At 51.4% G+C, this 11,510-nt stretch overlaps 1 protein-coding gene across 1 annotated transcript; it reads left to right on the forward strand.

Annotated features, from left to right (window-relative positions):
• The first annotated feature begins 2,903 nt into the window (after positions 1–2,903).
• LOC104535073 (5-hydroxytryptamine receptor 7-like) lies at positions 2,904–11,286 on the forward strand. The gene is made up of 2 exons (XM_010188223.1): positions 2,904–3,413; positions 10,489–11,286. Exons 1-2 carry the CDS (start codon positions 2,905–2,907, stop codon positions 11,258–11,260), a joined length of 1,281 nt encoding a protein of 426 aa, XP_010186525.1. The 5' UTR covers position 2,904; the 3' UTR covers positions 11,261–11,286.
• Positions 11,287–11,510: the final 224 nt, after the last annotated feature.

Raw genomic sequence — 11,510 nt, forward strand, 5'->3', positions numbered from 1 at the left:
TGGTCAGTGCTTCACTGCCCTTCATTTTCCAGTGATTTTACTACTCTCTAAATTATAGGAGCACCTTATTCCCACTGGAAAGGGGTTGGGAACCCCTCCTTTGGAGTCTCCAGGCCTGCAGCGGTTTTGGAAGGGTGGAGCTATAGGTTGTATCCTACAGAAATAGTGCTGGGATGGGGGAGAAGGAGATTAATTCTGCTCCCTGAAGCGATTGCAGGATTTTGGGACTCTGCCTGAGGTAGCATAAGGGATGCTCTCCCAAAATGCAACCTCCAGGGAAGCTGCAAAAAGCCTTTTCTGCCTATATCCTTCCTGCCAAAGCCCAGTCCCAGAGGTGCAAAGCAGGGCAGGAGTTTGCAGCTCATGCACAGATGTTTTTCCCAAAACTCTCCAGGCATCTGGTGACAGATTGCCTTGGTGTTAACAGCTGGTCCTTGGAGGGTGGCTTTCTCCCCAGGTGAATTTGGATTTTGAGGCTGCAGAAGCCCCTGGTCCTGCAGCAGGGAGTGCCACAGATCCTCCCCTTCCCTGTTGGAAATCCGGGTGTATATTTTTGACTAAATACTGGTGAGTTCAGGCTGCCACCGAGGCAGCCCTTGCTCTCCAGGCAAGGCTTGGGCTTTGCAGGCTGTGTCCGTGCGTCAGCACTGTCCCGTCTTCACACGTCACCGCTTTTGGGCTGAAAAAAAAAACAACTCAAAAAAAAGCCACCTGTAATGTAAAGAGCAAAAAAAAAAAAAGCCAGAGCTTCAGCACAGCCTGCCCTGGCGAGGGAGCTATTTTAGCCAACCTCCCACGCACACTGCGATGCTTGAGCAGCAAAGGAGAAACCCTGGTGTTAAACACAGCCTTCACAGCCCTGTTTGGGCTCACCGGAGCTTTCCTTGTAGCTGTACTTTCTGCAGGGAACATCTACCCCAGTAATCTCTTGGGGTCGGTGCTGGCTTCCACCCGAGGTAATGCAGAGCTCTGCATCTCCGAGGTTTAACTTTTAATTAAGAAAAATCATCATCAGCTCCCTGTGCTGTCCCCGGGAAGGATGGGGAGGGTGCCAGGGTGTTTGCAAAGACCCGGGATGGGCGAGGGAGCAGGTAGGACCAGGGCTGGAGGTGCCCATCTTGCTCCCAAAGAGACAGAAGCACTTTCCAAGCCTGCAAACAGCTCCGAAGCGAGGGGAAAAGCCCTACATTTCCCCCCGGGGAGGCAGCAGATGGGCTGAGCTCCCGGGGGATCTGCTTTTAGGAGGCAGGAGATGGCTCTGCTCTGTTTCTTTCGCCCCGGGAGGAGCGGCCAGCATCTGTCTGTGCCCTGGGTTGGAGCATCGGAGCACCACAGCGCCCGTGAAACATTTGACGGCGAGGGAGATGGATGTGGATCCCTGGTTTGTTTATTCTCGCTGTTTTGGTTTTACTGGGATATGGGAAAGGCTCATTCTTCGGGATCTGCCTCTTCCCTGGCTGTTTGCAGCTCTTTAGCGCAGAGCTGAACGGACGCGGGACCTCCTACAAGCAGAGGGGGTGGAAAAATGCCCAGAGCAGGGAAAGCAACCGTTTCCTGTAAAATAATAATTAAAATAATAGTAATAATGGGGAAGGGATGCTCTGGAAGTCGCCTTTCTCTGTACCCGGCTTGCTGGGTTTCGCGCTGCTCCTCCCGCGCCTGCCGCGTCCAAAGGCATCTGCTCAACTTCCAGCCTTTCCCTCCAGGTCCTCACACGCTCCCCCCACCCATCTCTGCAGGCTTGGACCCCCCGCCCCTTCTCCGGTCTTTGCTCCTCCCTGGGGCTCAGATGGGGCCAGGGACCATCTGGGTCCCTGCTCGGAGGGTGGCGAGGCGAGGGGAGGGCGGTAGGAGGGACCGGCGAGGCGGGGAGGGATGAAGGATGCTCCGGGGAGGGCTCTTTGCTTTCTCGCCTGCCCGGAGCTCGCAGGAGCTCGCCTGGAGGATGTCTCACCCCCTCGGCACAGGTAACTGCGGGACCCTCATCACCCCAGCCTGGGGGGTTTGCAAAGGGAAGGAGGGGGTGGTAATTCTGCTTTGATTTAAACAAAACTCCCTTTGAGGGGAAATGGGGCTTTGGAAGAAAAAAAAAACCAGAAGGTTGCAGGTTGTGCGTGATGCTTGGGTGGGAAAATACTTGCAGGGGTGAATACCCACACCCGTGTCCCTCTGCTGTATGTGTGCCGTGGGGATGCTCACGGCTGGGATGCCCTGCCCCTCACCTGCCTGTGTGTGGTACCTCGAGGGTGCTGCATGCGCTGGGTACCACTGCATCCCTGTGCTGTGCTCTGGTGTGTGGGTACGGGTTCATTTTGCCTTTACACACCATGCGCGTGGATTTGCGGTCACGGTTTTGAAGTTTGTGTGTGGACCCACGCAGGAGAACGCAGCCAGTGATGTGTGTGTGTGTGTGTGTGTGTGTGTATTTGGGGCTGTGGCTTGTGCTATCACACGCTCTTCTCTATCCATATGCAAGGATATGGATTTAGTCGCATGGGATTTAAATGTGTGCATGCACAGAAGTGCCAGACCAGCACAGCTCGGCAGTAAAGCATCATAACGTGGGCAGTGACGGTCGGCTGCTGCTATCGGTCCCTTTGGGAAAGCAGGCAAACCATCAGGCAGGCGTTGCAGGCGGACTGGGCAGCTTGTGCTCCTTTAAAAGTGGAGATGAGCTCTCTCTCCAAGCATCCCCCGGCAAACTGGGTGGCTTTAAGCAGACTTGGGAAGCGGCTTCTCACTGAGCACGTGAGATCCAGCCACAGCTTTGGGAGGCAAGAGCTGGGAGAGGGGAGGATATTTTATTTCCTTAGCGTGTTTGTGATAAAATGTTCTGGTTTATCGCTGGAGGTGTCATTGCCGGGAGGAAACCCGTGCCATTGCCCGCTGCGGTGAGCTCGGAGCATGTTGCTAAGGGCCGGCCCCAGACGGTTTCTGGAGCATCATCTTCTCTTTGTGGAGAACGTGAAGCAGCAGCACCCAGCTCGGAAACCGCTCCCGAATCCATCCATGACTGAAGAACCCCCCGCCACAGCTGAGCCAGACCTGCCCGCCTCCAACCTCACCAACGCGACCGACTGCGGCGAGGAGATCCTGCTGTATGGGGACACGGAGAAGATCGTCATCGGAGCCGTGCTCTCCATCATCATCCTCATGACCATCGCCGGTAACGGTTTGGTCATCATCTCCGTCTGCATCGTCAAGAAGCTCCGGCAGCCCTCCAACTACCTGGTGGTGTCCCTCGCAGCCGCAGACCTGTCGGTGGCCTTCGCCGTCATGCCCTTCGTCACCATCACAGACCTGGTGGGGGGAGAATGGCTCTTTGGGAAGGTGTTTTGCAATGTGTTCATCGCCATGGACGTGATGTGTTGCACCGCCTCCATCATGACCTTGTGCATCATCAGCGTGGACAGGTAAGGGAGGACAAGGCGCTTGCCGTGTATTTGGGTGTCTCAAATATAAGGGTGTTTCTGGAGGTTGAGGACCACCAGAATCATGTTCCTAGGATAAATGTTTCTGTGTGTGTTTTCCGGGGTTGCTGCGGGGTTTCTGTAGAAATTAGGTGCCTCAGTCTGTTTGGAAGAGCTGAGGTTAAGGTGCTTTCTCAACCAACTTCTCTAAGTTAGTTAGTTAGTTAGTTGCTTAGTCCTCCCTCTCCAGGCAGCTGCTTCACATTGGTGAAGAGCAAAGAGGAGCAGAACCTAGAGGACAGACCCATGACCTGACCTTCTGTATGGAAGGAGGTTGGACCATAATATCAGTCAAGAAAACAACAAAAAAATCCAAATGCACTCTGAAAATCCAGGTTCTGGGGCTTCTGGAGCCCAATGCTATGGGATGCTGTTCAGCTCCCTGGGCTTGTGCCTTGGCTGAGATCATCCACAACTCCCCCCCACCCCATCCCAAGCCCCCAAAGCCCCTGGTTTAGCTCAGTGCATGCATTTGTGAAGATTTGCTGGCTTCAATTCCCACACCTGGGGTCAGAAGGGAAAGGCTCAGCCCGTCTGGCAAACTGGCAAGACTCGGGCAAGTCAGCACCCCTGTGGGCCTAATTATAGCAGCCTGCGTCATTAGGGACACGGCGCTGACGAGCCGGTGGGCCGGATCCAGATCTGACGCGTGTGCTGGCTTTCTGGAGGGGTTGGTTTGGGTTTACACTGGCAGTGCTGAGCCGGGAAAGGGAGGCAGCTGAGGGGTTGCTCCCCTTCAGCTGAGCCCCGCGCAGCATCGGCAGCGCCTGCGTTGGGTCCTGGCAGCTAACCAAGAGATGCCGTGCTCAAGTCCTAGCTACAGCCACCCTTGTCACCCTCCCCAGGTGTGAAATGGGGTGATAAAACAGAAAACACAGGGAAAAACCTGATGATGATGATGATGATGATTGATGTTATCCCCTTGTAACTACCCTTGCCAGCTGCTGGTCCCCTACGAGCTGCCCTTTGCTCCATGGCCCTGGTCAGCTCAGCGCTGATGGTTAGAGAGAAAAATCACCTCCAGGCCGTGCGTTTAGGTCCTGCTCTGCTGCTGAACTTGCTTTGGTTTAATAAAAAGCCTGTTCATAAAAAGGAAAAAAAAAGCAGGTTTATTCAGAGCTGGCAGAAATCTGGCTGTGTTAGAGGGAAGAGATTACATGCAGTGATGGAATATGCGAATGCTTCCTCGATCAGTGAGGAGCAGGGAAGCAGCTGCACATTAATCAGATTGGCTTTGCTTTAAAAAATTGCTTTGCCTTCCTTTCCCCATCCCCTTCCCTATCCCCTTTTTCATCTCCTTCCCCATCCCCTTCCCCATCCCTTTCCTCATCTCCTTCCCCATCTCCTTCCCCATCCCCTTCCCCATCCCCTTCCCCATCCCCTTCCCCATTCCCTTCCCTATTCCCTTCCCCATCTCCTTCCCTTTTCCCTTCCCTTTCCTTCCCTTCCTCACCAATCCCATCCCACCCCTTGGAGAAAAACTCTTCCAAACATGCCCACAAAGAGACCCTTCACAAAAATCATTGATATTTATTCCACTTGTTCACCATGTCTCTCTCACCCGATGTCACCGCTCCTGTGAGCAGCCCAGAATCCAAGGATGTCATGCAGGCAGGTGCCCTGGGGTTGAGGTTGGTACCATTCTCCACAGGAATGGGATGGGGGAGAAGGTTTGGGGTGTCCACAAGTGCCAAGGCACATCCTGGGCAGTGCTGAGGGACATAGGGAAGTCAGGAAGGAAACTTCTCAGCGTAGGATGGACAGAAGTTGTATCTGCGCAGCTGAAATCCCCAGCTTAAACAGGAGCACCCCTAAGTTGCACCCACTGGTTGTACAGCCAAGGAGGATCTGTTTTAACTGGGTGATGGTAGAGGGTGCAGGCTTTTGTGTGCTTTTATACAACAGCTTGGCCTCTCTGTGCTTCAGACTCTCAGCAGGGTGATGGAGGAAAAAGCTGTGATGCAAGGGGTTGGACAGAGCCTGAGTCTTCTGGGATGGGCTCGTTCCTCAGGTGCATTTGCACAGGGACCACACAGCATCACTGTTTGTTCCCAGACCTTCATCCCGCTCCACCAAGTTCCTGATGGGGAAGATGAGCAACGAGAAGGGAATTGCTCAGGATGCTTTTCTAGTCAGGAAAAGAGAAAAAGGTTGTATTTTGGGTGGAAGGAGACAGAGGGAAGGGGTGGGTAGTTCTCCCAGCTTGCCCATCTTGGCCTGGAAGGGTGTGCTGTGAGTGTGGGGAGGCTGGCTTGGTCTGTACCAGGGCTTGAGGAGGGAACACGGATGTCTTCTGATGCTTGAAGGTGGAGTAGGTGACCAAGGCACCATCCCTCTGCTTTCTGCCCCGAAAGTCCCCAAGATTGAGCTGTACAGTTTATCCTGAGGCAATATCTTCAGCATCATTGCTCCACCTCCACCCATCATCCTCGCTGGTCCCACAAAGCAATTGATGGAGGTGAATTGAGGAAAAGCGTGGAGCCAGGACCTGGATCTCCACCTCCCCTTAGAGTTGGGCTGGGCAGGATTTTTGGTTTGGCATCCCCAAAAGCACACTATTCAGTTTCCATGCTGATCCAAAGCAAAGCTGATCACAAAGCTAAAGCAGAAGGATTGCTGAGTTTGCAGAGAGCCTGAAACACCAGCTCCAAATGAAATTAAATGGTTGTTCATCTGAATGAGACATTAACTCAAATTTCCACCTGTGACAGTGAAAAGATGTTCCCCTGCCCTGCAAGAAACAAGGGGAACAGCACTGGTGCCCCTTGGAAATACAAATCCCTTCTCTGTCAAAGACAAGGTTGTGTTTCTATTGATGGTCCATCATATTTTGGTTAGCTTAGATGTAAAGGATGCTCGGTTTGCCCAAGATGACAAGTACTTATTAAAATGTAGGCTGCTATTATTGATTATTAATGCAGAGCGCTTTCTGAAAGCCTCTTGATTGAAGCTGGTGGAACTAAACTTGTCTGAAGGGGGGTTTGATTGATTTTCTTTTAAATCAAAAAGGAAAAATTGCTGGAAACATCTATCTTTCTCTTACATAAAAGCCTGTCAACGTTACAGATTTTTTTATTGCCACAAACCAAAAACAAAACAACAACAAAAAAAAAACCCTTTTGGCTGTTCAGCCTTTGATGAAGCTCTCCATAAAAATGCCAGCAGCTGACAAAAAAAACCAAACCCTTCTCAAATCTCACATATGACTTCAGGTTTTCCTAGTGGAGAAAAAATTCTCCATCCACTTCCCACACAGCCCTGCTGGGGCTCTCCCTTCTCCTCAGCAAGTGTTTTCCACCCAAAATCACATTATATGCTCCAAATTCACATCATCCTCAGTCAAAAGGATGTCTCCCTAAAGAGTCGGTGGGATGAAACCTGCGCAGCATTTTGCTGGGTTACCTTTCCCATATCCTTCATCCAAAAATGTCCCAGGCCAGGCAGATCCCTCATTGCATCTCCAGAGAGCGGGGATGCTCCCATCAGCTCTGACATGGGCAGATGAAGCCACAGATCTCTGTCCTTTGCATCCTCCTCCTGCATTTTTGCTCTTCTTCAGCAGGATGAAGCAGGCTCAGTCTCAACCTGGATGCAAGGTACAGTGCTTAATTTTGACCTAGAAGAGATATGGGATTGTGGTAAAAGAGTGGGGTTTGAGAAACCCAAATTCTGGTCTCATATGGGCTCAGCCAACTTGTGTGTGCCTGCTCATCTTTTCCCAGTTTGCCGTCTGCAGAATGGAGATAGGGACACCTTGGAGAGGTTTTGCTTTTCTTTAGTATTTAATCCCTGGCGTAAGGATTCAATTATTACCGTTAAGCACAGAATAAATGCATTAAATTGGCTTATCTGTGGGGTTGATGGTGGAGACCTGCCCCACATCCAGGGCTTGGGCTGCCCAAGCATCTGTGGGAGCAAGGATGTGGGAAGGGTTTAATTGCACAAGGAAAGGGACTCCACAATCAGCTCTGCACGGTGGGGGGGTCCTGCAAAGCCGCACAAACCACCGGTAAATCGCTGCTCTGGGAACCGGCTTTTGTTACCTGATTATCGCTGAACTTGATTAACAACACACACACTCATAGAAAAAAAAAGAATCAAAGCAAGAGAATTTGATTTAAATTTCATTGCATGTCTGTGCAATCTCTCTTCCCGCACTGCTGTAAACGTTGGCCTATTTTGAGGTCTTCCCGCTCGCAACAAAATCATAAGCAAAGACCTCAAAACGGCCCCGTTTCCTCCCGCAGCGCCTGCACAAGGCACCCGTGGATGAGAAGTGTCAGCTTTGCCGGCGTTTTAAATCTTGTCACTGCGCATTCTGCTTGGCTGGCGTGCAAATTCCTTGAAGTTTCAGCAAATCCCGGGTGGATCGGCTTCTAAAGAAAACCCAGTAATAGCGTAATAAAAGCTATCACACAACACAGCATTTATTAGTTGGCAGAACTCTTGGCTTGGATATACAGAGGAGTGATTTTGGTTTTGGGTGCTGAATTTGGAGATGCAACAGCTGGATATGGTTTTTCTCCCAGCCTAGGGGACATCAAGCTCCCTCCATAACCCCTTCCTATAGCAGGAGGGATATTTGGCAGCATCGCTCCAACCCGCTCCCACCCATCTCCCAAACCAGGCTCATCACAGTGCTCAGCCCACGTAGGAAGGAGGATATGCCATATTTTGGAGGAACAGCACCAAAACCAGCCCCGTTGTCCATCTCCATCTCACCAGGTCTCCTCATTCATTAACCCCATGGGGTGATGGCGTTGAAAGCCCTTTCCCATCCTGAGAGGTGGTTGTGTTGTCTTTGCATCCTTTAATGCCATCCTTCAGCCTGTATCACTGCTGGGCGTTCAAGCAGCGTAGGTGGTGATGGAGAGTTTCAATAGGTTTTTTTGTAAGTAAGGCCAGAAGAAGAAAATACAGAGGAGAACAGGAAAAGCATAACTCAGTGAATGAATTCAAATTCATTTTATCGAGGAGCCAGGGGAGAGTACTTTGGGCTTTGAATTTATTTAGCAGTCAGGAGGGGAGGAGGAATTAGGTTTTTTTTTTAAATGTTATTTTATTTCCGTCTTCTTCCAGTCTTGGGGGAGGATCTGGAAAAGGGAAATAATCAGAAAAGAAAAATCTCCCAACACCTATAATGAGACTGATTGTCAGAAAAAAAACCCCACAGTGATAAAACAGAGCTTACATTCTCTACAGAATATTTTCCTTTTCGGCAGAAAAACCTGTTCTTCCTTTGAACAACTTACAGCAAAAAGTGTCCATACAGCGGCTGTTCTCGCTGCTCCCCTGAACTGGGGCCGTTTATCCAAGAACAATTAAGAGTTGATGCTTAAAAATGCCTACAAATTCCTAACAGCAGGCAGGTTTGAAGCGAAGAGGCTGTAACTTAAAATAAATCCATATGACAACTAGAGGTCTTTTTGCTGGATTGGTTGAGACTGAATAGCAGGCAGATGTTTTTCAGTGGGAACATTGGGTCAGTGGCCAACTCCCTACTGATTTATTAGCTTACAATTGTAATTTACCAACTAACAGTTGACTCGGTTTCTTAGTCACTCAAACCCTCTCAATCAAGGCTGGGGATGGCTCCAAATTACAGCCCATAGTCTAACCAGGAGCTGATGGTTGACGCAGGCTCCAGCTCTTTTCAGTCAAGCTAACAAGGTAACTCCTGGTTTATGAATCTGTGGGTCACCACATGCTTTTGGGATCTCCTACTTGGAGCTCCTCACATCTTACTCTCAAGGGAGGGCTGGACACCATCACCTTAGGAGCTATGGGCCACGCAAGGGAGCAGATTGCTGCAGCTCTCTGTCTCACTCCTGTCTTGGTTTCCAGAGGCCACCTCCAGTAGATGTTGCAGGGACCTGTAGGATGGAGAGAGGAGTGATGGGCTGTGCTGCTGATGGTGGTGTCTCCCATGGGTGCCAGTGCTGCAAGATGCAAACACACAGTCCATCAGCTAAAAGAAGGTGTGAGACAACAGCTGTCAGTCATGCACCATAGTCCATCACCTGGTCACCAGCTCTGGTCATCCTTTTGGTGAGCTTTTGAGACCCTCACCCCCAGAAGGACATTGAGGGGCTGAAGTGTGGCCAGAGAAGGACAATGGAGCTGGGGAGGGGTCTGGGGCACCCGAATGATGGGGAGCGGCTGAGGGAACTGGGGGGTTCAAGTGGAGAAGAGGAGGTGAGGGGAGACCTTATCCCCTCTGCAGCTCCTGAAAGGAGGGAGTAGCGAGGGGGGGTCGGGCTCTGCTCCCTAGGAACAAGTGATGGGACTAGAGGAAATGGCCTCAAGTTGCATCAGGGGAGGGTTAGATTAGTTATTGGGGAAAATTTCTTCACCAAAAGAGTGGTCAAGCACCAGAAGGGGCTGTGCAGGGCAGTGGTGGAGTCACCATCCCTGGAGGTGTTTAAACGATGCGCAGGTGAGGTGCTTAGAGACATGGCTTAGAAGTGGACATGTTATGGTTGGACTTGATGTTCTTAAAGGTTTTTTTCCAACCTAAATGATTCTACAGCTTGGTCTCTGTACCCGTACAGACACATCCTTAAGCCTTCCCAAAAGCAAGATTGCTCCTTGCTCGCACATTGCCTCAGGGACATCTCAGCTGCAGGTGATAGTTCTTCCCTGAGCTCTTGAGTAGCCTGGACAAATAGGGTGTTGTCCTTCCCACTTCCCATTAAGCACTGGTAGGAGTCTATGCATTTCATCTGGAGCCAGTCCTGATGTATCCCGGTGCAAATATTACTCTGTGGATCACCCATCTCACTCCTGGGAGGGCAACAATCTGGAGTGAGATGCGTGTCACAGCTGGAAGTCATTGCATGCTCTCCATACAAACTAGTTCTGCTGGAAAACTAAGCATTTTTAAAGCATTTTTGTTCCTCAGAAAACCATGGGAAGCTCAGACTGCACTGGCACCATCAACTGATGAGGAAAGAAAACCACCCAACAGCACTCACGCCTTGCAACCCTCCTAACCCTTTGCAACTCTTATTTTCTCCAGGTATCTGGGGATCACTCGGCCGCTGACGTACCCCGTGAGACAAAATGGGAAGCTGATGGCCAAGATGGTCTTCATCGTCTGGCTCCTGTCTGCCTCCATCACCCTTCCGCCTCTTTTTGGCTGGGCCAAGAACGTCACCGTGGAAAGAGTCTGTCTCATCAGCCAGGACTTTGGGTACACCGTCTACTCCACGGGGGTGGCCTTCTACATCCCCATGGCGGTCATGCTCGTCATGTACAGCCGGATCTACAAAGCCGCCAAGGTCAGTGCTGAGAAGCATCGCTTCATGAACTTCCCCAAGCACTATGAAGAGGAGGGCGTCTACTGCCTGGAGGCCTCCAACCGGGGCCATCACAGCTCCAAGCGTACCAAAGCTGTGGAGGAATGCGCCACACTCTCCAAACTGCTCCGGCAAGACCGAAAGAATATTTCCATCTTCAAACGGGAGCAGAAAGCAGCCAGGACCCTCGGCATTATCGTGGGGGCCTTCACGTTTTGCTGGCTTCCCTTCTTCCTAATGTCGACGGCTCGGCCTTTCATCTGCGGCATCCGCTGCAGCTGCATGCCGCTGCGGCTGGAGAGGACTCTGCTCTGGCTGGGGTACACCAACTCCCTCATCAACCCCTTGATTTATGCTTTCTTTAACCGAGACTTGAGGACTACTTTCTGGAACCTCCTGAGGTGCAGGTACAGGAACATCAACAGGAGGCTCTCGGCCGCCAGCATGCACGAGGCCCTGAAAGCCACAGAGAGGCACGAATGCATCCTGTAGAGCTTGTCCTCTCGCTCAGTGCCTGAACAACGAACTCCAGCCTCTCTGTTTCAGGTTTCCTTGCTTCTCTCGCCTCTCAGGGCTGGCAGAAACCATGTGTGCCATTGTCCCCCCTGCCAGACATCGCCGCTGAGAGTGACACCCCTTCCCCTTGCCTCAGGAGCAAGGGGGCAACCCTTCCTTCTCACCATGTCCTGGGTGGGAGCTGAGAAGCCGTGAGCAAGACTGGGGGGGGTTCAAGGTCTACCAC

The sequence above is a fragment of the Mesitornis unicolor genome, unplaced genomic scaffold (genome assembly GCF_000695765.1).
Source record: "Mesitornis unicolor isolate BGI_N332 unplaced genomic scaffold, ASM69576v1 scaffold10127, whole genome shotgun sequence".
NCBI lineage: Eukaryota > Metazoa > Chordata > Aves > Mesitornithiformes > Mesitornithidae > Mesitornis > Mesitornis unicolor.

Excerpts from the sequence above, each read along its gene's own strand:
- LOC104535073 (XM_010188223.1), top strand. The coding sequence starts at position 2,905 with ATGTTGCTAAGGGCCGGCCCCAGACGGTTTCTGGAGCATCATCTTCTC. Across the intron at positions 3,414-10,488 it reads TGCATCATCAGCGTGGACAG|GTATCTGGGGATCACTCGGC; the intron begins GTAAGGGAGGAC and ends TATTTTCTCCAG.